This window comes from Suncus etruscus, chromosome 2 (genome assembly GCF_024139225.1).
Source record: "Suncus etruscus isolate mSunEtr1 chromosome 2, mSunEtr1.pri.cur, whole genome shotgun sequence".
Lineage (NCBI taxonomy): Eukaryota > Metazoa > Chordata > Mammalia > Eulipotyphla > Soricidae > Suncus > Suncus etruscus.
In genome coordinates this window covers 96681661-96708860 of record NC_064849.1, presented here as the reverse complement: position 1 = coordinate 96708860, position 27200 = coordinate 96681661, and the positions used below count along the sequence as shown (strand labels likewise).

Sequence of the window (27200 nt, the reverse complement as noted above, 5' to 3'; positions counted from 1 at the left end):
CTCTAGATGGCTTCTCATAGAAAATAAAAGATAAATCACTTGCTGACAATTTTGCTTCACAAAAGTAGAAATAGAAAGTAAACTCCACCGGGATAATGATCTTTACTTCTTAATTTGAGGAATTATACACAATGGTTTTTTGTTTGTTTTTGCCATTCCCAGCCATGCTCAGGTTCCTCCTGTCTCTGCACTCAGAAATCAATTCTGGAAGATTGGAGGGACTGTACAGGATGCTGGGAATCGAAGCTGGGTCATCCATGTGCAAGACAAATACCCTATCCACTGTGTTATAGCTCCAGCCCCATGTATACCTAATGTTCAGGAGAATGAAAGACATGTATTTCTCCTATAAAATAATAAATGAATAAATAAACAAAAATTTTACTTCAAAAGTAAAATTTTTTACCAGTTAACATCCCTTAAAAGAATGTAAGAGATGTAATAAGTAAAATTCCAAAACATTTCAGTCACAGAATTCTCTATTTAAGGAGTATCTAATAGAACTAGAGTTGTGAAATAACCATTTAAAATATATTGTTCTTTGTTCTTTTTATTACTACTAGTATTAGTATAAATAGTTACAGGTCCTACATGTCCACTTGTTAAAAAATGAATGTTATGTTCTAAACAGTCAAGTTATTTAATGGAAAAACATGAGAGAAGAGACATAAGATACAAGTAAGGTGAAATTCAATTTCTTTGGTGCACTATAAAAAATGCCCTCATAGCTTGGCCCTTAAACCAGCAGCAGTTTCCTCACCTGGGAACTTATTAGAAGTATAAATACTTGGCTCCACCCCTGAGCCACTGAATCTTGGATTCCTAACATTGTCTTCAATTTGTATTTTAATAAGCTACCTAGGGAATTTTAACAATCACTGAAGTTTGAAAAAGCACTATGTTGTTCCCCAATTTATTGTTCTGTTAGAGTCAGTACAGTATCAGGAACATTCAGTTATTTTTATGTATTATACATCATATGCCATTTACCCAAATAATTCCAGTTGGAGTCTAATTTTAAAATGTATATAATAATTCTTTTTAAAATAGAATGAAGCAAAATCTTACAGTGAGAGTTAGTATGTCAGCTCAAGGACAATGGGAGGAATATGGTAATTCATTAAATTCAGGAAATCCTGACAAATAACACAACAAAGATAACTAAAAAAATAATAAGCTACCGAATTCACATTTTCAGATAAGATATGTATTAATTCTCTATAAATAAATTAACATATTGAGGATTAATTACAATAGTTGTTAATCACATAGGACCTTAAATATAGGAACTGTAGTATTAAATGCCATGTACATGTCTCAAATAGATTTTATAACAAATATAAAACACTGGGTTTTATCCGAAGATTGACACTACACATCAGAAAATTTATTAACTTATTATCATGTTTCATATAGCAAAATACAGTGACAAATATCTTTTATGTTTATTTTATTTTTTGACAGTCATCTTTTATAATGTAAATCAAGACAACAATCTACCTCATACATAGTGCTTTCCACAAACCAGGCATTTTAAAATATATATATACACCTTATATAGTATTGTATATATAGCTATAATTTATATAAATAGTTTATATTTATAAATGTTATAAAACATTTTTATAAAAGTAATTTCATTAGACCATCAATATACAATTTTTAAATTGGTCATTGACTATACAAGGTAATGATGTGTTAGAAATTGTTAACCTAGGACTGAATAGTACAGGGGTTATATATTCCTTGTATGTGGCCAAACTTGTTTCAAGTTTCACCATTACATATGTCCCTTGAGCCCTATTAAATAGGCATGGTCCCTGAGCACAAATTCAGGAGTAATCCCTGAGCATCCTGAGCATCACTGGCTGTGGCAAATATATATATATATATACAGGTATATATATAAAAGAAATTTGTAGCCTCTGAAAAAGAAAAATTAGAGCCTCTTCACTCTTTGGAAACCATAATTTACTCTCATATTAACTTGCACCACTAAATTGCTTATCAGTTCCCTAGATTTTATTTTACTATTTTAGTATAAGCAGATTAAATAATAGCATAATCTTAGGTATGAGTCCCTTAATCAACATAATTCTCAGTCTATAGTTTTAAAAATATTACAAAGAATAGAAAAAGTTAATTAATAAATGTAGTGAAATCTTAAAAATCAACTAAAGCCAAGTAAATAATAGTATAAGAGCTGCTCTAAACATGTAAATTTTTGTGTACCAATCTAATGAACTCATTTCAATACAAACTACCTCAATAAACACTAAAATGTCTGACAGTGAAAAGCATAGACTAGCGTCAGCCTGCCCAGACTTAAAATCAACAGTGACCTACGGCAAGAAACTATTTGGCTGAGTGTGCTTCAATTTCCTCTTCTTTAATGTAATATAATGAAATTACTTCTCATGAGGCTTATATGAGAATTATGTAAAACACTGTAGGTAGAATATGGTCTAACTTAAAGAAGACAGGGCTAACTAAATATGAGATGATGATGATGTTGGACCCAGATCAAGTTGCTCACAACTGTAAACAGAGGAGTTTCCTTTGAAAAGTGACTTAGGAAGTTTCCAGCCCTTAGCATTGATCTTAATGATTCTAAAATAATTTTCCTAAAGACCCCAAATACTTTATGATTGTCTACATTCATTGTCTTCAGTTGCACATAGAATCAGAACATGGGTCTTAAGATATTGGTGAGATAATACATATCCCCTATGAACTTTTACAAATAGCTTCTTAATTATGAATTGTGAATTATGTTCCTTGTTCTCATTTCTGGCTACTTAGCTACCACTGAATTCCCCTTCTGTGCCCAAAGATGTTGCAACAGAGCTAGTATTATAAACTTATTATTGGCATTTAAAGGTTTGTTCAAACTTCATTAATGCCAAAACAGTAAGAAATTACTTACTATTAACCAGTGTATCTTATCTACAAAGGTACTTACTAAATTTGAAAGTATGGTAGTTTTCTTAATGTCCTCATCTACTGATAAAATTTAATCTTTTTTATTTTATTTTATTGAAACCATTGTAATCTATGTAGTCCTTCATAGTTAAATTTCATATACTCAGTGAATCAGGGCCATTTCCACTACCACTGTTGACCTCCCTCTATCAATGATCCCAGTACCACCACTCTTTGCCTCCTAACCTGTCAGTATAACAGGCCCATTTAAGTTTAGATTGTTAAAAATTGGGTCTCTTAAGTCTATTGTTATTGACTTTGGCTTGTATATTTAGTTCTGTCCTTTTATTTTCTCCATCAATGCATCAGAGACCACTTGGCCCCTGGATTCCATCTTTTTGTTTTTCCTTTCTTCTTAGTTTTAGAGAAAAAATGCAGAAATATGTGGTAAACAAAGTAATCTGTGTCCCAAGGTTCTAAGAAAAAATCAGGAGCCCCTATTTAAAAGATAAAAAAGGAGGGAAAAGGGAGAGAAAAACAAAAGAAAAAAGGGGGGTCATGGGGAAGTTTATTTTTTTCAAAAGCACAGCAAAATATGAGGGAAAATAGAAAGGAAAAATCTTTGGCCTAATAACAGGGACAATCTACCCATGAAGCATTGTGCTATAAAACTAACTACAGCCTCTGGAAATACTAACTTGTTTAACCCCAAAGTCTGCCTTTGTGTTCCCAGTAAAAGTTCTTCTCAATCACTGTTGTCATAGTCAGGTTTCTGTAATTAGAGATCCTAGTTTTTGTACAAATCCTATGTTGAAATCAGGATGTCATGGAGCATTTTCTGGTTTCATCTCACTGTTAGGTGGTGGTACAGGGAGCCCTGTCCTGAAAAGCAAGTTGTTGCTGTTTCCAAGTTGTCAGGATGTCATATGAATCCACTCTAGAGCAAGTCAGGGCAACATTAGGGCCTCCCCTGTTGGAAGTCTGATTCTTGCTGGTATAGAAAACCTTGCCAGTTTTATAGATGGGATCCAAGGTTCAGGGTGAATGCCATTGTCCAATTGTCTTAAACCTAAACCAAGTTACTATGACAAAGCAAAGAGAAAAGACCCCCTATAATATAAAATTTATAAGTTCCTATGTCTATTAGATAAGGACTTGTTTCTATACTTAAGATAAAATCTAATCTTATCTTTGCTGAACACCATTCTTTTATTCTGTTGTCATCTTTATTTTATTTTTTCTTAAAGATGATTAATTCTTCATTCAAAAAAATCATATCTTTTCTTGTACATATTTTTATTTTGACTTTTGTTCTAGTTCCAAAGGCTCTGAGTTTGTAACTAAAAATAAAAACTAAAATATATTTTCTACATACAAAACATTGATTGCTTTTCAAACATTTCATCTATAAAATATTATGGTAAAATGGGACTCAATGACTCAACTTTTAAGTGAAATCAATTATCATTTTAAAAAGTGGATATTTCATTTCTACTATTACTTAATACATATTTGTTCAAAAATGAAATTTGTTCAAAAGTGAGATGTATTTTAAATTTTTATTCATTTAAATAATTTATTCCTAACACTTTTATTGTTAAAAATTAGGTGAAAATGTAGTGGGTCCAGAGTAAATATTTAAAAACATCCAAGTAAATGACTGTTACTTAATGGGGAAAAAAATACTCATTTCAAATTTCAAACTCACTTACAAATTTCTCCTTCTTAGCAAATCTTTTAAATAAACATATCTTAGGTGATCGTAGTATATTCACTTTTATTTTAGTAAATATCCAGATGAAAGAATGAAAAATCATCCTATAGTAAATTATATAAAATTACATTTTATAGGTGTGAGCAAAGATCTTAAATGTTTAATATAAATAAAAAACATCTAGATCCAACCTCAGGATCCAAACTCAGGCCTGTGGATAATAGCCACTGCTTTTAAATATTTAAGCAGAAATTACATAAATGCACAAGTCATAATGAGCAATTTAACCTCAATTTGTAAGCAATATGTTTTTATCTAGCATAAAATTAAAAGATATATATGTATATATACTTTTCCAAACAGCATTATCGTTAAAGAACATACACAAAATATATGGGCAGTAGAAAGTGCTCCAGCTCTTCTAGGCATCTAGAAACTACACATAAAATTACTGTAACTAATCTGAAGAAAATAGAATTTAAACTGAATAAAATTCTATACTCTAAACCTGGATTGTTTAAGGATATGTTGGTTCTTTCAGAGTTAAAGTACATTAATCAGCCACAAATTTAGTCAAACCTTAAATGTGCCACTTAACTCTTGACAATGGCAGAAAAAGTTAACCATATACTACTTTTGGATTTGAAACTAAAAAGTAGATTTCTCTTTTTTTTTTATCCACCATCCTCCTTCTCTACTCCTTTCTTCTCCCCTCTTCCCCCTCCCTTCTTGTCTCACTTCTTTCCCTCTCCTCATCCTTTTTCTCTCCTCTCCCCTCCCCTACTTACCTCTTCTCTCCCCTATTGTGCTCTCCCCTCTCCTCTTCTCTTCTCACCTTTGTGTTCTCTTCCATACACTCTTCTTTCTTTTCTGCCTCTCATTTCCTCTCCTTTCCTCTCTTTTCCCTTTGCCCTTCCTCCCTCTTTATTTCCTCCCCTCATTCCCTCTTCTCTAACCCCTACCCTACTCCCCCTTCTCTCCCTCTTCTCCTACCCTCCTCTCTTTTCCTCTTCTATATTCTCTTCTCTCTTTACCTCTCCTCTCTTCTTTTCTCCTCTTCTCTATTTATACAAAATTATTCTATGAGTATGGCACAATTACCTTTAACTATTCTTCCCTACTGTGGCTAGAAATATATTTCTTCGCTTAGCAACTCTGAGCATCATGTATGGAATTTGGGGACCTCTTCTACCTTCACATCTCTCACACCCTGACTTTCACAAAATCTTTTTCTCTTTTATCCTTTCCTGGACTTTCAAGAATGCCAAGAATATCATTCACACAACAGTCACTTCCTTCTCTTTTAGAGTGGAAATTATAATTTGCCAGTGCTTGCAATAACAAAATGAAATAGAGTCCAATTTAGAGTCTAAACTTCATAAGAACCACATGTTCACTGCGGAAGCAAGTGTAAACATGATAATAAATTATCAAGTTACTTTTTATAGCCAGTTGTATGTGAGCAGTGAAATTGCTTTAAGTAAAATGTGTATTGGTATTATTGGTTAATGGGGATGATGGAGAAAGAAAATTGTGATTTTTTTTAAATTTGACTAAGTTGCCCAAAGTTGCTTAAAATTAGTAAATTATCTGAGTGCATTGGAATTCTGTTTGTTTATTCATAAGTACCTTGTACCATCCTTCTAATGGAGTGATTCAATGTGTGTATCTAAGGTTCTCCTAAAGGGAAATCAGCAGGAGCGAAAGCACCTGTAAAGACCGAGGCCTTAGAACTACCACCCACACCATTAAAACCACCAGCGCCTCAGCCAGGATCAGAAGATTGGGTCTATGTGAATGAACCAGTTCCTGAGGTATGGTGGCTTAGATTCATGCTCTTAGATTCTATTCTTTCTCTTGTTCCTAGTGATAAGTCACACTACCATTTGTAACCATTCCAAAGTCCATTTATACTTGGTAGGATTTCTATTCATCAAATGCAAAGGTGATTTTTGTGTGCTTAATTGAGCCACATCTCTTCTCAAACCCCTTGAGCTCCTGAGTCATGGTTTGAACTATTGTTGAATGCTGAAACCAGAGGACCAATTTTCTCCCCAAGGACAAGCAGAAATGCTGTTTCCTAGAATAATGACTTCCTCAGAAGATATATCCAGAAAATTATAGTCACACATCCATGTTCTCATGATCACTTCTGAATTTTTAGAAATAGAGGGACTTCTTTGAAGTTCTAAACTAATGCAACTTAAGAACAGACAGAACAGACAGTTATCCTGACAAAGAACTTTAAATTTGTGTGCTGGAGATACATCAGAGAGTCTGGATTGCCATCCAATTCTTTCTCTGACAATTACAAAATTCTATTGCTACCTAAGAAGGTTGAGTCCCTTTAGCAGTTATACAAAAATCACACACAATGTTCTTTCCTTTAAAACATTTTAAAAGACAAAGAGATCTATAAAACTGAGTGCCTAGCTGCTTCACAGCAGTTCTCAAGAATATTTTCTCTTTTGAACTAACAATCTGTATCATGCATCTGAGACCTAATCAAGAATGGCAGTGATTGTGGCATTGCTATGGTTATTATTAAACTTGTCTAGGAAAGTATCTTTAGTCTGCAGTTAGACTATAAACTTAGTGGTAGAGGGAGAATAGGAATGTATAGAATAGCTCACTGTATTTAGTTTAGAATCAAAACTAGTGTCTGGTATGCAACAGATGTTTTATGGAGTTTTCGTGGATTAATTAGAATTGAGAAGGAAATTGAAACAAAAACAGTTGAAGATGAGAACATTAAATGATACAGATATTATATCACATAGCAAAAAAGTTTAATTTTAAATAAATATATTCAAAAACTATGGTAGCTAGATATAGACATTCTAGGGAAAGAGATAAAATTTAAATATTATTTGGCCAGATATGGTAAATGAGAAAAAAATCCTAAATTCCTTAAATCCAAACCTTAAAATTTTTAGAGAAATAGAAAATAAGAGAAAAATGCATAGGAGATATTTTTTTAAAAAAAGAACAATATTGACAATGAATTATAAGGAACAAACTCATATAGATTTACTAGTCATCAGAATTCTGGCAAAAAACAGAAGCTAATTTTTGGAAAGTTTAATATGAGCCAAACAAGGAAATCTTTAAAGGATTGCCACCATGGAATAAGGGAAAACTAGGAATCAGCATGCCCCTAAGCCCAAGAAAGTGAAAGTCTGGCCCACATCTTTGAACATTTGCAGAAGAGGTATTTGATGGGACCTGTGACCTTGAAGCAACAAGGATACAGTCAATCACACTGGCATATCAGAGCAGAGCAGCAAGATACACAACCAAACTATTTCTTTCTACACTAATGTCTCTGACCCAGAAGTTAAGTGGTAAGAAACTTTCCTCGATTTCTGTTAACTTTCAAGGCACTAAAGGTTATGAATAAAGAATGGAAACTATCACAGAGAGACAAAGAGAAGACATGCAGCAAGAGAGATCTCTAATTACCAAGGCAAGACCAAATAAAGAACACATTTTTGCTTTGTCTGGGAGTGGAATAGAGTTAGGAAATACAGCAAACTGCATCTGTTGCTTTTCCTACTTTAAGCATCAACACATGAGCTATAGAGTATATAGGCAGATGCCAAGTTAAATGTAAATTTTACATGATCAACTAATTTAACTGGACATGCAGTGCATATCATTTAACCTTAGTTCTATATTCTTCAAAGATTCCAGATCTACCTTCACATAAACATATTAATGGGGAGTAATAAAAGGAAGGAGGGGGAAGAGAGGAGAAGAAAGGAAAGAAAAAGGAGGAAGGGATGGGGTGAGGCAGGGGAGGAAAAGGAGGGGACAGAAATATATTGTGCCATTCAGTGAGCACCTGCCATTTGCAAATTTTGTAGTAAATGTTGAAATAGAAAAGTAAGCAAAGTTTATCCTGAATACCTATCTAGTTTTTATTGACCCTTATATTCAAAGACCATAGGGAAGACTATGAATGTGATATTTTACAAAGGGCTCAACTACAGATCAGAAATAAAAACTACAAAAGCAAAAGAAATGGTGGGACCTCACCAAGCTGTTTTCAAGACAAAATCCTGACTCTTCTCTCAAAGATCACTCCTGGTGTGCCTTGGGGGACCATATGAGTTACCAGGGATTAAACCTGGGTTAGCACCCTGCAAAGCAAGCTGTATTATTTCTCCTGCCCTAGAAGGGTAGGGTTTTGTTTTGTTTTGTTTTGTTTGTTTTTGCTCAGGACAAAAAATTTCTAGTAAAATGACTTGAATGATATTGAAGAAGATGACTTGAAGTACCTTGTTTAATGTATGTATGAGCTTTTCATACTTAAATACACAGATGAAAGCAAATGATAAGTTTGTAAGCTTATTTTGAATATAATACATACCTACAATCCAATCTTAACTCAAGTTGTTCTTGGTTTTGATTGTATATTGGAATCCTTAAGTAGAAATAAAAGGAACATTCTGATCATCCTGGAGTATACAGCAAAGATAAAACCTCTGGGGAAATTCAGAGAAATAACTCATCATTAGCTTGACATGAACATGATATTCTCCATCGTAAGTAGTTTTCTAGCTTAAGAAAAATGTGATATCTGTGAAAATTCAGTTAGTTTACTTAATAAATGTTTCTTCATTATTTTCCATGCCCCAAACTTTGAATTAATTATCTAAAAAGGGGGTGAAAAAGACAAGCATTACTTGTCTTTATGAGACTGATCTTTCTTCAGATCAACAGAAGCAAATCAATAAACAGGTAAAATTCATCTCATCACTCCTGTCATGAAAGAAGAATAGAACATTAAAGAAGCTCTACATAACTTCATATGGTTGCCTACTAGATGAAATGGCATCTGAGCTGATTCCTGAAAAATTCTTTGGAATTTACAGGAATGCCTGAGAGGAAGCGAGAGCAGGATAAATCAATTTTTCAGAGACTACTTTGAGATGTTGCTGCTGCATCTGGAGTTTCTTGCTAAATACTACCCTCTTTACCCAGTCATGTAGAAAACTTTTATTCTGAAATGTTTTATATGCTTTTTCCATTTAACAGGAAATATGTTCATTTTTAGTACCTTACTGGCAATTAATTGAAAATACTTATATAGACAACATCAAAATAGTACTCAGACATTTGAGAGAAAACCAACATACTATGATTGCTCAATTGTATGATATAAGGTAAGTCAAGTATTCAAAGTTAGAATTAAGTGAGAATGTTCTAACTTATAGGCAATACCTAGAAACTCTATCTCCTTCTGTGACTACCTTACAGAACAAATTTCCAGAGATTTCTAAGACGTCCAGATCACAAGCAAGATTTTGTATCCCAATGGCAGGCTGACTTCAACTCTCTTCCTGATGACCTGTGGGATGATGAGGAAACAAAGTCTGAACTACACCAGAGAGTAAATGTAAGAGAATTTTGACTGGCTGTTCCAGAGGCTCCATATTCTCAATAAATTTTCTACAAAAACTAATTTAATCTCTTCTTAATTCCTGTGAAGTAAGGATGAGGAGGGAAAAGACTTGGGCATTGTACTTACCTACCAATTTTCAAGAGCAATGGCTCTCAGATACCTTGTATTCAGGATAAGAAATAATGAATGAGACTGAAGCTTCTGGAATGTGGAAACGATGCCAGTAAGACAAGAGCACTGTTGGCCTCTGTTTTGTAGACTCCTAAGTCTAATTTTTAGCTATGTAACTACAGCTATATCTATGCCTGGTATTAAGCACATATCTATCTTTAATGAGAATATAAGATTGGTTGATGTTAGAACAGAAATGTAAGAACTTCCTGAAAAAAAAAAAACAGAAAGTTGCCTTTATTTAATGGATTGTCTAAGAAAAGGTGCCAGATTGCATATATTCTTTTTATCAAGCACAGTTCATGGTGCTTAATAGACAAACATATTTTACAAGCTAATAAATGAGACATTATCTTGATATTTAAGAGCAAGATCTTTGATGTATCAGAACTCTGGTTTTAGTCTATAATGTTAAATACTTTGGGTTTCTTGTGTAAATTTATAAGTTTTCCTATCCTGAAATTTTTCTCAAAAAGAAAAAGAAGGGGCAAAAAAGAATTTTTCCTCTTGCTGCTATCTTAAATATAGAGTATTAAAACTTGAATCTCTTGGGGCTGGAGCGGTGGTGCAAGCCATAAGGCGTCTGCCTTGGTCACACTAGCCTAGGACGGAGGGCAGTTCAATCACCCAGTGTCTTATAATGGTCCCTCAAGCCAGGATCGATTTCTGAGCCCATTGCCCTGAGCATCACCTGGTGTGGCCAAAAAGCCAAAAAACAACAACAACAACAACAACAACAAAACCACCCTTAAATCTCTTTTTTGTTTTTTTGCCCATTCCTAACATTTATTTCTTTTCTTTAATATAATTTTTATTTTAATCATAGTGGCCTACATACCATTGACAATAATATTTTAGGTACATATTAACATAAAATTAGAGAATTCCCATCACCGAATTGTCCTCCCTCCACTTCCGTTCCTGTCCTACCTCCCATATCCTCCTCCCACACCCCCGGGGCTGCCAGAATAAGTGGTCCCCTCTGTGCCTAGCTAACTACTTAGTGGTCTTACACCTGTTTGGTCTTGGTACCTCCCTTATTTCCCACTCTAGTTGGGAGGCAGGACTAGATAGTTCAAGTTATGTGGTTTTGTTTGAAGAAGAGAAAAGTAATAAACTGAGGGCAAAATCAAATACGCTAAAAATGGGCAGAGTCCTTCTGGAAGATCTCATCCTATTTTTGAGAGACGAAGGGGATAAAGGAGGTGGAACACCACAACAGTACAAAAAGAAGTGCCAAATAAAACATTCAGTGAACACTCAAACAATAATGATAAGCACCACATAAAGGCCATGGTCTTGAGATAAAAAACATGGCAGAGCACATAAAGGAAAAAAAGAAAAGAAGGAAAAAAATAAATATGAATGGAGACAACAACTTCAATAACCACACCAAAACAAATAAATTGGCAAAAACTAGATAAATAAATAAAAAAAATTGTGCTTTTGCCGTTTTTTTTCTTTTTCTTCCCTCCTGCACAGGCACAGTAAATATTGGGGTCATTCTAAAAGGAATTCCCTTGGCCTAAGAGAAACAGGGTTTCTCCACCCTGGAAGTGTATTGTCATGGGATTAACTATAGACTCCTTTCAGGTTCATTTACTTTCCCCTTGGTGCTTTTGTGGTGTGGTGTATGGAAGACTTCTGCTTCGTCCTGGGTGATAAAATCAGACCTCTGTATCTAGAGATCTTGGTATCTGCACAGATCAGGGAGTGGAACTTATGATGAAGTCTTTCTTTGTGGTTCTAGAAGTTCTGTTCCCTCCGTGTCATTTTAATCCGTTTTCTGTGGTTGGTGGTCTTGATCTTTGCACTGATCCTAGAACGGGGCCTGGAATAGGGTTTTTCGTTATGTTTCCAGTTGCAATTGTCTCAGACAGACCTCTGGAATTAGAGATTGTGGTTGGTGTGCAGGTTGAGCTCAAACCCTAGACTAGGGCTTTTTTATTGGTCCCAGGATACATACAGTCCGGTCATGGTTCTAGCAGCCGGTCATCTGGCATTTGGACAGGCCAAAGGGTGACAAGTCTTCTGATTTTGTCTTATCGTTAACTGATGAGGTAGGATAACCTGCTCTTAGGTCAAGTTGTTCCCAGTTTCCTCGTTGTCAGGATATCATATTAGATCTGGCACTTATTGATGTCCGAGCAGTATTAAGGATGTCCCAGATGGGATTTGTTTCCTGTGGCTGTTGTGAAGAACTGTGTCATTTCTGTCTGGGATCCAGTGTTCAAGGCTGGATGGTTGGTGTCTAATCACCTGGAGTCTACGTTGGGTCCACGTGACATATTTTCAAGGTGAAAACCACCTTTAAATTTCTTATTCTCTCAGAGCTGCTTTACATAGCATGAGCAATGTTATACTCCATGATCCAGCCTTCTATTCTAAATAATTTATTGCTAGTCCCTATACCTTGATATCTATCCTAGCCTCAGCTTTGATCTAAGAGCCAACAGTTCAATATTGAACAAAAAGTCTCCATCCCTGCACACACATTTTTGCACTTGAATGGTCTATTTGAAGACAAAAATAGTCAATGAATAAGCCTACAAATGGTGCAGAGAGCATTGATAGTAAGAACTATGTAAAGAACAAGAAAACTAAGAGAGTTGTGACACCACTTTGCACAGAATGGCTGCAAGATGACATGGCAAAATGATATTTGAGTAAACTCAGGGGAGAATATATTGAGAGAATTCATGTAGAAACAGGGAAGTGAGACTGTCTCAGCCCCACAGAAAGGTTGAAAGCTTACTGAAGGCAGAGGAGGACTGTTTGCAAAATAGCAAGATAGACAAACTGACTGGGGTGGTTGAGTATGGCCAGAGTGATTAATGACCAGGCCATCAAGATGATAGGGGAACAGATTATCTAAAACCTTTAAGATCATTATTAGAATGTTGCCCTTTATCTGAAAGAGAATTAGGTTTAAAGAGAAACTAGTAGATGATGAAAGGTTGGATGTTGGAACATTGGATGATGATCAAAACTTAACTATCAACATATTTTTTAATAAATTTTCATGGTTGTATATCAGACATATAGTGACACAGTCATTTCTATCACTAGTGTTTATCTCCCTCCACAAAAGTTCCCAGAATGCATCCCATACCTCCACCCTTAGCCCTCTTGACTACCAGTATAACAGATCCACTTTAAGTTTAGATTGTTATAGTGTAGGACTCTTGATTTTATTGTAGTTAACTTTGGCTTTGGTATTTAGTTCTGACCTCTTTTTTTTTTTCCCAATAATGCACCTGAGATCACTTGGCCTCTGGGATCCATCCATTTATTTTTTTTCCATTTTTCCAATTTGTAGAAAGACAGAAATATGAGGTAGAACAAAATAATTCCTATCCTACGTTTCTTAATTATTATTATTTCTTTCTATCCCACATTTCTTAATTATGAAAAAGAAGTCCATTTCTAGAAGATATAAATAAAATTGAGATTATAAACATATTTCTAACTTTGTATCTCATAGTGATTTAATAAAAAAATAAAACAACAAACAAATATTTATAGTGAAAAGCCAGGGAGATAGCTCAGGGCTCAGGAACACATGCCTCAAACATGTTCAGCACCAAGTGTCCCACCTATAATATCTCCTTTTGCCAATGGGGTAACCCATGGCCTCAGAACTGCTTGGTCTATTGCTCAAGCATTGCTGGAAGTGGCCCCCAGGCCACTGAGAACTGCTTGGGAGGCCCCCAAATTGTTTTGAATTAAAAAAAATTAAACAAAAACATCTGATGATCTAAAAGTGGCAAAGAGACAGACAAGTTGGGAAACTAAAGAAGCTATTATGCGAATTAAGTGAAGGCATTATGATGACTTGGGGGTCTTTGGGGACATTTATAAAGACAGACACAGGATTTTTGTTTTATTATAGAGAGGATATTTGAGCTTTGAATTTAGTATCTAATAGTAATTTTCTCTTCTTTCTTTTATCTTTCTTTTCTTTTTTATTCCTTTCTTCCCTCCTTTCTTCCTTCTTTTCTTCCTTCCTTCTTTCTTTCCTTCTTTCCTACACCCAAGTGTTCAGGGATTACCTCTGACTCTGTGCTCAGTGACCACCCTGGGAGGCTCAGAGAACCATAATGGGGTGTTAGGGATCAAACCTGCGTTGGCCTTGTGCAAGTTTCTCACCCACTATACTATCTCTGTCTCCTTAACAATATTCCTTTCTTATCAGGATTTACGAGACCGCCTTTGGGACATTTGTGATGCCCGGAGGGAAGAGGCCGAGCAGGAGTGTGTGGATATCATTAATGACAACTGGTTACAGGATTTGACTGAGCTCACAATCAACCATTACTTCTCAATGATGCAGGTAAGTGCAGACAGTTTGTGGTGACATGAATACTTCCCTCCACTGCATGGCAGACTGCTGCCTGTATTCCCCCCAAACCCCAACAACCTAAGCCATCAAAGCCTGGAAAGCTCTGCTAAGGGCACATGCCATACCTGACTCTGTAGACCACTGAGTCCTGAAAAGAAATCTGTGTGTACACCAGGAAAAGTCTATCGAAATACACAGATGAGCAGACTAGGAGCAGGTTTGATTAAAATAAGATAACAATTGCTCTGGGTAATATAAGGTAGGTGTTAGTTTATTTCAAGACTATTCTCAACAATAGGGAGAAAGGGTCCAGGCCAGGTGTAAATACCCAGCCTGGTCAAGAGTAAGGGTAAGGGTAGAGTGTTTGGTTGTCACTTATTGAGTTTTGCCAGTGGACCTTTTCTACAGGAAACAGTGACCTATTCTTTCCTGACAGGAAGGGGTCTCTTTCTAGAGCTAATGCCCTTCTAAGTTAGGCTCCTGCACACCTGAGAAAGTAGAATAGACAATGGGTTCATTTCTTCAATGAAATGGTGTGCAGGTCTTTGAAAAAACCAATTTGGGATTCCAGAACTGAAGTTTTTATTTTTGTTTTAAATAGTTTTGCATCTGAAAGGAAAGAGGAAGGATCTGCAAATAACAACTTTGGTTTTGGTTTTGGTGTGTGTGTGTGTGTGTGTGTGTGTGTGTGTGTGTGTGTGTGTGTGTGTGTGTATCTTTGGGCTTTCTTTAAAGCACCTTTTCTAAAGGAGGTCAGAGCCTAGAGTCAGGAAGAAACTACTCAAGTGGGCTGGGAGATATAAAGCAGTCAAGGTACTTTCCTTTCATGTAGCCAGCCATGGTTCAATCACTGGAACTTCATATGGTCCCCAGAGCTCTACCAGGAGTGATTCCTGAGTTCAGAATCCTGGGCACCACCAGGTGTGGCCCAAAAAACCTCAAAGTCAAAGTAAAAAAAAAAAAAACAAGTAAAAAGGGGAAAAATAAACTTAGTTGTCATGGTGAATTTATATCTACATGAACATTATTTTTTCTATGATTATATTGAACTAACTTAAATGAAGAGATGGTGCAGAGAAATGGCAAAAACCCCAATGGGGAAATTTAGTTGACAACTACCAGAGCCAGTGCACAGTGCATGATCTCTTAAGTATCTGTTAAGCAAGTGACCAGGATGAGCACCTCCAGAATTAGAAGGATGATGGCCAGGTGCTAATTGGATCTCAAGAGGCCTGAAAAGTCAGTAGTAACACAAGCAGTTTCTGCTCACTAATTACTAGCTCTGAGATGCAGAGATACAGGCACCATTTCAGGAAAGGAACCTATCAATAACAATATTTTGACTCATGGTACTTCATTAAAATGGGAAGGGAAAAATGAGAAGAAAATAAAAGGATACACCCTCAACTTTTCCCATAAGCAACCAAAGCTAGTCTGGATGGCCTCACCAAGATGTTCATTTGGGCAAATAGATATTGATTCTTGGAACAGGTTGTGACAAAAGTTTATGACAGAAGTAGTGAAGGCAAAAAGAACTGATTTATTCACTAGTCTGAGCAATATGGTATAACCTTTACATCTCACTGAATCCTGGAAAAATTCTGCTTTTGAGAAAACAAATTCATATCTAGCTAAGAAAAAGTAAAGGGAGGGTGGTAAATAACAACTATAATTTATTAACCTCTACAGGTAAGATACAATAAAACTTCATGGCAACCAGAAGCTGTATATTCTTTTATGTCCTACATTTCACATATTAAAACTATAAAAGAAATTATTTACTCAGTGCCTTTTCCCCTCAAAAAAAGAGAGATAGGGGTCCAGAGTTATGGCACAGAGGTAGGGCATTTGCCTGCAGGCAGCTGACCCAGGACGGACCTCGGGACTATACCCATCATCCCATATGGTTCCAAGCCAGGAGCAATTTCTGAGCACATAGCCAGAAGTAACTCCTGAGCATTACTGGGTGTGTCACAAAAATTAAAAAAAAGAAGGATGGATCTTAGATTTGGACTGAGGGATCTAACTCCAGAGATGGATTTATAACAATTATATTATCCCCAATATGCTGAAAGAATGGAAAGCCGACCACAATGAAAAGAGTTTACTCTACAATGACCAGTGGGATCCTATTAGAAAAGCAAAAATTAGAAACATATTATATTTCCACTCAAAAACTTTCCAGAAATTAATAGACTTTTTTAAAGAGAATTAAGGTCAATGGGAAATCTTGAGCAGCACTTGCATATATTTGTGGAAAACTAGGGTGGAGGGAATTTTTATGAAAGTCTTCAGTGGCCTTTGGCATTGGGAACAGCTTGACAAATATTTTCCAAAGTGTGTTCCATAGAAAATGAGCCCTACTAAATGTTTCACAGATCAAGGTCTCAATGATGAAATGATGTTGGGAGGTACTATATGCTCTGGAGACTGAAAATGTATACTAAGACATCAAGATGGCACCCTGCAATAAAGAAACTCTGTATTAGTATGTTGTTCATCTTGGTTCTCACAACCTTTTCCTGACCCTGGCCCCTTCCAACATTGTTTCCTTGTGCCCACCCTGTCCTACTGGTTGGCCTCCTCATTTTATGCCACGAGACTCCATTTATGAGGTTTCACTTGTGGACTACTTGGAATATCCTGAGGAGTCCAAAGGGGTGCTATGATCCCTGGATAAGAAGTTTTGTGTTAATAAACCAGGATTCCTGAAACTGCATGGTATTTTAAAGAAAGTTTTGTATGTTATAGCCCAAGCTGGGTTATCAATAGCAGCCTATAGATACATTTTCTGTGCAATAAATTTAGAAAATGTCATAGTAAGACTTATTTCAAAATTAAATGACAAGGGGCCGGAGAGATAGCATGGAGGTAAGGCATTTGCCTTGCATGCAGAAGGACGGTGGTTCAAATCCCGGCTTCCCAATATGGTCCTCTGAGCCTGACAGGAGCGATTTCTGAGTGTAGAGCCAGGAGTAACCCCTGCTGAGCACTGCCAGTTGTGACCCCAAAAAACAAACAAAAAAAATTTTTAATTAAATGACAAAAAGAGTCACTCTCAATTTTATTAATGTAAGAATCCTGATATGGCTTCTTCACTGTTAATAATTTGATTTATTAATCAAGTTATGGGCTTTAAAATATATGAATATTCTATACTAAATAATTATATAATTAAATAATAATTCTAAAAAGATTTGCCACAGGCATTGACAACAACACTGCCTCAACATCAATTGTAGAAAATAGGTCCTGCTACACACAATCATAATTAGGGCACAGGACAGCTCTTCCCTAAGTTGGGGGGAAATCATGTCCTGGTCTCTAAATTTCTTTTCCATATAGTGCAATGCTTTTAATGATTTTAATGATATAATAACTAATACATTTTTATAATGTCAATACTTTTCTTCCATCCCCTCGTTATTTATCAACATTCAAGTTGTACAAACTGTTCGCATGTGTATGCTATTCTATTGCAAATGTAAATTATACATTTTTATGAGTATCATTTACAATACCTATTTCCTTCACTGTTTTAGCATACTAAGCAAATGCTTGTTGTCAAACTATGAGTTTAAGTGCACATGTGAATATTTTAAATCACACTTTTGTTTAACTCTGCTAGGAAAGTAAATTTTCATTTTCTTCATCTTTTAATCAAACAGGTTTGAAAAGTTATTAGTGTTGAAAATTCATGGAATGTTTTTAAAAGTTTATGTAAATTTTAATTTTATAACATTGCTATAAATGTAAATTAATTAAATTAATTTCTTCGCATCTCAGTAATTTGCTGGAAAAATTTAATAAAATAAGCGACAGCCTTCTAAAGAAGTCATCTGACTTGCTCTTTTCTGCATTGACAGCCTAATAAAGGGGCCTGGAGAGATAGCACAGCGGCGTTTGCCTTGCAAGCAGTCAATCCAGGACCAAACGTGGTTGGTTTGAATCCCAGTGTCCCATATGGTCCCCCGTGCCTGCCAAGAGCTATTTCTGAGCAGACAGCCAGGAGTAACACCAGAGCACCTCCGAGTGTGGTTCAAAAACCAAAAAAAAAAAAAAAAAAAAAAAAAAAAAGAAAGAAAAGAAAAGGAAGCCTAATAAAACTGTTTTTGCCTTTTGTGGTACACTATAACACAAAAGGAATCCTTTGCTCAATACTGTAAATATGTCCATATGGTCTTTATTGTTGTTTTCTTAAATTAATGGTGACACTAATTGCTTGATAAATGTTTTCTTTGTAAATATCCTTTGGTTATATTCAGTTAGAGGTTTTGTAGAGTAGTTTAGTTTTTGTATATTTTTTAGGCTCTGTGACTTACAACACTGTCAGTTATAAAGTTTCATACTTGCAATGTTCCAACACCACCACCACATCTTCTACCAGAGTGTCCCATCCCACAACCTACAACCTGCCCTCCCTAACCCTCCACAATGGTGAGCTCTGTTCTTTAGATGAGTTCTCAGATTTTGTTATCTTTGGCCATTTGTTATCTCTCCCCCATATTTCTTTCTATCCTGCATATGAGAGAGGTCATTTTGAATCTATCTCTTTTCAGATTTAGTTAAGTCAGCATGATACTCTCTATTTCCATCCACATAGTAACAAACTTCATGATTTTGTCTTTTCTTTTTTTTTTTTTTTTTTTTTTTTGTGGTTTTTGGGTCACACCCGGCAATGCTCAGGGGTTTTTCCTGGCTCTGTGCTCAGAAATTGCTCCTGGCATGCACGGGGGACCATATGGGACGCCGGGATTCGAACCGATGACCTTCTGCATGAAAGGTAAATGCCTTACCTCCATGCTATCTCTCCGGCCCCGATTTTGTCTTTTCTTACAACAAAGTTAGTATTCCTTTGTATATATGTACCACAGTTCTTATTCAGGCATCTATTCTTGGACACTTGGATTTTCTTCTGTATTTTGGCTACTGTGAATAGTGCTGCTTTGAACCTAGGAACATGGATGTCTTTTATGAATAGAGGTTTGATGCTAACTGGAATTTATGGATCATATCAAAGTATTGTTGTTGTTGTTGTTATTGTTTTAAGACAATATTTTTCAACCACTGTGCCATTGCACACAAGTGTTCCTGAAATATTGTCTGGTGTGCTGTGGGAAAAAATTCCAATTTCATCCGTAACATAGCTTCAGCTCACAAATAGACCAATCTAATGATTGTGAGCCAAAGCTGCATGTTATGGACTATAAATGGCTCTGGTGTCACTGTTACACTGACAGGAAGAGACAACGCAGTAGATCTCCAATGCGCTGAAGAGCTCCGATGGATCTGTACTCTGGAGGATTATCACGGATGCAGTACAAAAGAGCACTGAGTGATGGATCTGGAAGAGACATGAGCAGAAGAACACTGACTGATGAATCTGGATGGAGACATGCACAGAAGAGTGCTGAGTGTGATGGACAGTGGCTATCTGGAGAAGACAAGTGCAGTAAGTACTGTGTGACAGTGAGACAGGAGCCGATACTGCAGTTATGAACAAGCTTTTGACTAGGAAAGAACTGGACTCTGAACAAAATTCGAAGCCAGGTAAGAGCCCAAGTATTAAAATCAAAAGAAAGCAAAGATGGTTAGCCCAAGTAAATTCTCTGGCACAAGCTATATTTTATTTGGATTTAGTTTCACCAGAGATGCAAAGAAACCAACTCCACTCTGTGTGGTGTGTGGTGAAAATTATCTAATAGTGCTATGGTCCCAAGTAAACGCCATCTCAAACGTAAAACCCTTTGTTTCAAAACAAAATGCGGACTTTTATGTTCTCCTGCTTGAAAACACAGAGAAATGGGCAACTTTCATGAGAAAAATCACAAAGGTAAATAAAAGAGCTCTTAAATCTAACTATCAAGTTTCTGAATTTATAGCCATGTCAAAAAAGTCACACACTGTGGCAGAGAATAAGACTTCCCGCTTGCAAAGTTATTGTAGAGGAGATGCTTGGACCTGAAGCAGCTAAGGAAATAAGGCAAAGTCCCTCTCTCGGGCAATACAATTTCCAGATGTATTAATGACATGTCTGCAGATATCAAAAGTGTGGTTTTGGAAAAGATCCATATTAGTGAGAAATCTGCATTGTAACTTGAGGAGTCGACTTATACCAGTAGACATGCTCAACTCTTGGACAATATGTATTTTGTGGATGGTGAGGCAATTAGAGAAAACTTCTTTTTTTTTTGCAACACATTGCCAGAGAAACAACAGGAGAAAAAAAATTTTTGGGTCATATCAGAATACTTTGAACAAGGAGGACTTAATTGGGAAAACTGCATAAGTCTCTGCACCAATGGAGCTGCAGCCATTGTCAGGCACACCAAAGGCTTTGTAAGCAGAGTGAAGAAAAGAAATCAAGATGTGATTGTTATGCATTGTTTTACACCATGAGGCCCTCATAGCCAAGACTTTACCAGCAGACCTAGTTCCTGTGTTGGATGATGTTGTGCGCATGCTAAACTTTGTAATGGCACGACCCGTGAAAAGTTGCATGTTTGCAGCTTTGTGTGAGAAAATGGGAGCCAAGCATAAAACCTTGCTGTTTCATACGGAGGTCCGGTGGTTGTCCTGAGGCAAGGTCTTGATTCCTGTGTATGAGCTGCCGGAGGAACTTAAAGTGTTTCTGACAAATGAGAGGTCAGATTACGCAAAGCTGCTTGCAAGTGATGAGTGGTTTGCAAGGCTGGCCTACCTGGCAGATATTTTTCATCATCTGAATGAACTGAATATACGAATGCAAGGCACAAATGAAAACCTGTTTACAAGTACAGATAAAATAAATGGATTCTGTTCAAAGGTGCTACTCTGGCATCAACACGTGGAAAGTGGCAATCTTGAAATGTTCACGAACTCACCAAGCAATGGCAAGGTGTTCACACCGCTGCACTGTGTGAGATAATAGTTAAACATTTAAAAACTCTCAAGAAGGAGAAGTTGTCATTTTATTTCTCTTCAGTCTCCACTGAATGCCTTGACTGGATTAGGGACCTTTATAGCTCAGCATCAGTTGGTGGAAACGACATGACTTTACAGGAATAGGAGAAACTAACCAAAATGAGACAAAATTGTGGTTTCAAGCTAAGATATGCTGATCTACCTTTGGACAGTTTTTGGTTGGATACATCCCCATTCTGGCAATCAAAGGTATTTTGACATTGCTCCCATCTTCCACTACATATCTGTGTGAAATGAGCTTTTCAAGACTGATTGCTATAAAAACTAAAGACAGAGAGAGAGTGAGAACTGTTGACGAAGAGCTACATCTGTGTCTTTCTTTGATTCCTGCCAGAATATCAGCTTTGTGTTCAGCCAAACAGGCCCAGGTTTCACACTAAGTGAACAGAAATATTAAAAGTTATAAAATACTTTATTATTTCATAATAAAGTAATTATAAAAATTTCTTTGTGTTTATTTGATTGCTATTTAAGAGAATTACTTTATATATAGTCAATATAGGCACAAAGTTAAATTTTTTTAACATTTTCTAATGGTGGTGTGCCTTGTGATTTTTTTTTCATGAAAAAAGTGTGCCTTTGCACAAAAAAAGTTGAAAAACACTTGTTTTAAGAAATGGTTTTTGGGAGTTGGCGAGGTGGCACTAGAGGTAAGGTGTCTGCCTTGCAAGCGCTAGCCAAGGAAAGATCGCGACCGTGATTGGATCCCCCAGCATCCTATATGGTCCCCCCAAGCCAGGGGCAATTTCTGAGTGCTTAGCCAGAAGTAACCCCTGAGCATCAAACGGATGTGGCCCGAAAAACAAACAAAAAACAAAACAAAACAAAACAAAACAAAAAAAGAAATGGTTTTTTAGGAAAGATGTGTTATACAATTAACTATATATCATGAAATACATCTCATAGGCTCCTGGGAGGGTCTTTATACCCTCCCAGTGCTGGTTTAAGTAACTCACTATTTATAGCAAGGTCAAGATCTTGTATATATTACTAAGGTGAAGCACAGTTACACCAAATAACATAATACCAGATTGGAAAACTCCTGGTCTGTACTGCACAGCATCTCACTCTAGCTGCATTTCCTCATAAGAAAAAGTGATCTAAAAGGAAAGACAGGGATTTTCTGATGAACAACAGCAGCCCACTCTGCCACTGATACCCTTGATGTATCTCCCTCAGGCACCAGCTGGCAGAACCAACGGAGGGTTCTATGTTAGTAAAGTACCAAAATTCTCAACTATCCAATAAGCAAGAACCTAAACAAAAATTAAAAGTATTCACTATTACTTTAACTTACTATTTGACATTTGTCACAAGTTAAATAGTCTAAGAACAAAATTTAGACATTATTAGTTCTTTATATTTATATTCTATTATATTACGTTATATATAATATACATAATATATATTTTATATTATTACATTTTATTATCTATATTCTATGTGCCAAACCTTTGATATAGCCTAAATATAAAATGTCACCAATGATAATACTCTCAAATGTTTGTTAATGTAGTGGTTGGTTTAATACCCAACACATAATTCTTTATGTCAAACTAATGAATAAAATGTACTACTTCAAAGATTCTACTTACTGTAGTCTTTTGTCAGAATTTCAAGAAGCATAAAAAGGACATTTCAAGTGGAATTACACTCAGTAAATATATGAAATGCAATGTCACTGGGTAATTTTAATTTTGATGAAATTTTAACATTTTTTCCTTTCTTAATTTTCAGAAAATTGATTTCAACCTGCATTTTAAAATAGTACTTACATAGCTTATTTGGAAAATATGTATGAATCAGCTTGTTCTTGAGTATTAACATTCGTTCTTACTATTAAAGGCAGAACTGAACCGTTTCCAAGATACAAAGAGATTCCTTCAGGATTACTATAGGGGAATGGAAGGCAAAATCCCAACAGAAGACAGTAAGAAATTTACTCGAGTCCCACTGATCCAACCAGAAAACAAAGACCTTACAGAAAGCCAGGTTAGGTAAGGAAGGCTATATCATTACTCAGTGGAATCATGTGAGTATAAAGATTTGTGATTGTTAAACTGAATGCCACTAGAAAGACACATTTCTGTATTTGAGAATCTAAAATCCAAAGAGTTCTAAGAACTAATTTTCTCTCTAACTTCCATGTAAGTATCTATATGCATTATTTTATTCCATTTATAAGAGTATTTACTCATTTTACTGCAGAACTATAGTGCATTTTATTATGAAGAGATTCTAACAAATTTTGCTAAGTAGAAACATATTAAAATGTATAGTAAATTTAAATTCTGTATTCCAAAACACTTTTGACATCTAGGGTTTTCCATAAAGGAAAGATATCTTAAAGTTCAGTTTACTATGTTTATGTGTATATGTGTCTGAGTGTGTGTGTGTGTGTGTGTGTGTGTGTGTGAGAGAGAGAGAGAGAGAGAGAGAGAGAGAGAGAGAGAGAGACGGAGGATAAAATGGTACATGCTTTTAACGAGGCATAGTTCAATTTGATTCCCATTATCACATGATCTCCAAATCTGAGATCAACCCTCAAGCACAGAGCAGGATTATACACTGACTACAACCTTGTGTGAGAAAAAAGTAACTATGAAGAGGGTGGGAAGGAAAGAAAATATATTTTTGGAATGATATACAAAGACTATAGTTTATATTCACTTAGAAATGGGTTATTTATTGAAGATAGCATACACATTATATTTTACAAGCTGGCTTAGTCAATACATATGTTGCAAGAGTTGTACAAACTAAACATATAGTCTATAGATGCTTTGAAGTCATTTTTTTCAAAGCTAATTCACTTAATTTACTTATATAATTATGACATGTTAATCACTAGTTTTTATCAAGTTGATAATTGACTTGTTTGGGAAAGTCATCTTAATCCTTTTAACCCTAGCTTTTCTTACCTTTTAACAAGTAGGATAGTTGTGAAGTTTAAAGAAAAAAAAATTGCTCAAAGTTTGGGAAAGGTGGGCCATTCCAAGCGTGCTCAGGGATTATTCTGGGCTCTGGGTTTAGGGATCACATGATGGGGTTAAGGGAACCATGTGGGATTCTGGAGATCACACCCAGGTTGGCCATATGCAGACAAGCATCCTGCCATACTAACACTCCAGCCACAATTTCCTCTCAAAATCTTATATCTGGTCTAGGAATCAGATTTGTGGTCTAATCCCAGTAGCAAAATTATGATTACTGTATGAGGTAAACTTACTATCTGTCCTCATTTATCTGCATTGTTTTAATTGTTCATATGACTCGTGCTTGCTTTATTTGCTCTACCCTTTCTTTTCCAAGATGTATTTGACCTGAACGCTGTGTCCTGGGGTCTATTTTTTTCTCTCTTTGGATTTTTTTTCCATCCCAGGGGTCTCAAACTCGAAGCCCACGGGCCCTTTGCGGCCCTCTGTATAACATTTTGTGGCCCTGCCCTAGAGGAATCTTTTTTGATTTGTTTTGTTTTAGTTGCTTGGGTCACACCCCCCAATGTTCAAGGCTTACTACTGACTTTACACTCGAGGATCACCCTGACTTTGCCTCCTGCGGCCCCCAGGTAAATTGAGTTTGAGACCTCATCATGTTGCTATTAGAATAATAATTTTGTACGGGGTCTGGGAGATAGCATGGAGGTAAGGCGTTTGCCTTTTATGCAGAAGGTCAATTGTTCGAATCCCAGCATCCCATATGGTCCCCTGAGCGTGCCAGGAGAGATTTCTGAGCATTGAGCCAGGAGTAACCCGTGAGCACTGCCGCGTGTGACCCAAAAACCAAAAAAAAAAAAAAAAAAAAGAGTAATAATCTTGTGTAAGAAAAAAATTCAGAAGGAAGAGTATGCTCCTCTCCTTGCTAGTAATGTAAAGGAACTGGATTCAGCAAGCTGCTGGGGGGAAAAACGTTGAAATTAAAAGCAATAAGAAAAGACCAAAGGCAATATAAACCGTGAGAGTCATCAAAAGCAGTCAAGGTTTAATGTCTAGAGTAGTTGCATATTCTGTTCTTATAAAAAGTAGCAAGTCGGGCATAAAAGGGAAGTTATTAATGTTGGTTAATAAGATGAAGCAGGAAAAAGAACAGCAAGTTCTTATTTTCTGCAAAACAGCTCTGCACTGATATCAACCTCAGATACTATTTTATTATATATAAGACCCTATAAGACCCATTGTATCAAAAAAAAAACCAACTAAACTAGTAACTGCAATCTTTCTTTTAACATTTATCAAGAAACAAATGCAGAGTTAGCAATTTCACATTACCTGACATTTACTCTTACAACAACCTAATAATGTTAATCGTAACTGACTGTAAGTTAATAGCAAATGATCAGGAGTTACTAGTAAATAGTAGTAACCATAATATTAATTTGTCCATTTATTTGTATTATACCAGAAGAAACAAAGCCTCCTAACAAATCCTAGTCCTTAACTACTGCTAGCAGTAAAGAGAGCTAGACAGGAGTGTTTTGTTTTTCAGTGAGTAGATTCTAAATTCAGATGCTTTTTCTAATTGATATTCTGCCACCACTGTCCTCCAAAGGAAGTTGTTGAAAAGTGTGTGCTGTCCTTTTCTAAACATTTAAAAGTCATCACACAACCTTTAAATTAGGCATCTCTCATGTCTCAGTGATTGAGATCTATTATTTTATTATTATTAACATGTACACTGTCCTCATGGATTGACCAAGATAAAGTAGCAGGTTTCCCAAGTTATTGCCTTTATAGATAGGGATACTGTTACAAGTACTCTAATAAGCTGAATCATATCTAGGAAGTCTCTTTGATGCCTCATGACAAAGCCAAGTTGTAGACTGAAGTTCCTGATCACCTCTGAACTACTTTCTGCCCCTTGCAATTTAAATCTATTAAAGCAAATGTTCTTTTGCTACTCCTAACTCCAGTTTCAAGGACTCCTTGGGACTCTTCGCCACATACCTTTTCCAAGTTGAAAGGGCACTTTGCATTTTATATTATCAATGTGGAATCCAATTCTGGGAAGCTTTTGACCCTACAGTTCTTTCCCTGCTGGTGCTGTTCTCCCCTGACACCCAAGTCTTGTTGGTTTCACACTAACAGTCCTCATGCCTGGCATATTCTGATTTCTTACTGTCCATCTTGAGAAGTCAAAAGATTCTAGTTATCTTGAAGTGATGTATAGGGGCTGAGGATATTCTAATATTAAGATTACGATGCATGTGTTTTATGCACCCAGCCCAGATTCAATCACTGGCACCATACATCTCCTAGTGCCCTGGTGACCCCACCTCTGTTGAGCCCCAACATTACTGCATTCTTGGTCCTCACATTGTAACATTGATCCAGTTAGCCAAAAATCATAGAGAGTTGTCCCTAGGCCCCCTGAACACTGCTTGGAGGGCTCCTAGTCAAGAATTAATGTCTAGCTCTGTTTGGCTTCCTGTTTCATGCCTACTTATTCCCTTGATAGAAGTTGATGATCTGGATAATTTTGAACATTACATTTTTTAATATTTGCCATTTGTTGCCCGTTCCTTTTTCATAACCACTAAGATTTAAACCTGAAAATTGTATTTGTTTCCCCTTGTTAATAAGGCTTTCTAATCTACAAAAAGATACAGCATCAGTTTTCTTTTATTTTTTTTTTCTCTTGTAAAGAGTTCTGTCAGGAGAGCCTTGAAAATTGTAATTAAAAAT

The 27200-nt window shown here is 36.0% G+C and overlaps 1 protein-coding gene across 1 annotated transcript in view; it reads left to right on the top strand.

Annotated features, from left to right (window-relative positions):
* Positions 1 to 27200, top strand: part of SPEF2 (sperm flagellar 2) — a 191489-nt gene that overhangs the window by 89703 nt on the left and 74586 nt on the right. Inside the window, 5 exon segments of the mRNA XM_049769039.1 lie at positions 6311 to 6450; positions 9677 to 9804; positions 9899 to 10037; positions 14410 to 14547; positions 23365 to 23516. Of these exon segments, the coding sequence (XP_049624996.1) occupies positions 6311 to 6450; positions 9677 to 9804; positions 9899 to 10037; positions 14410 to 14547; positions 23365 to 23516 (697 nt within the window).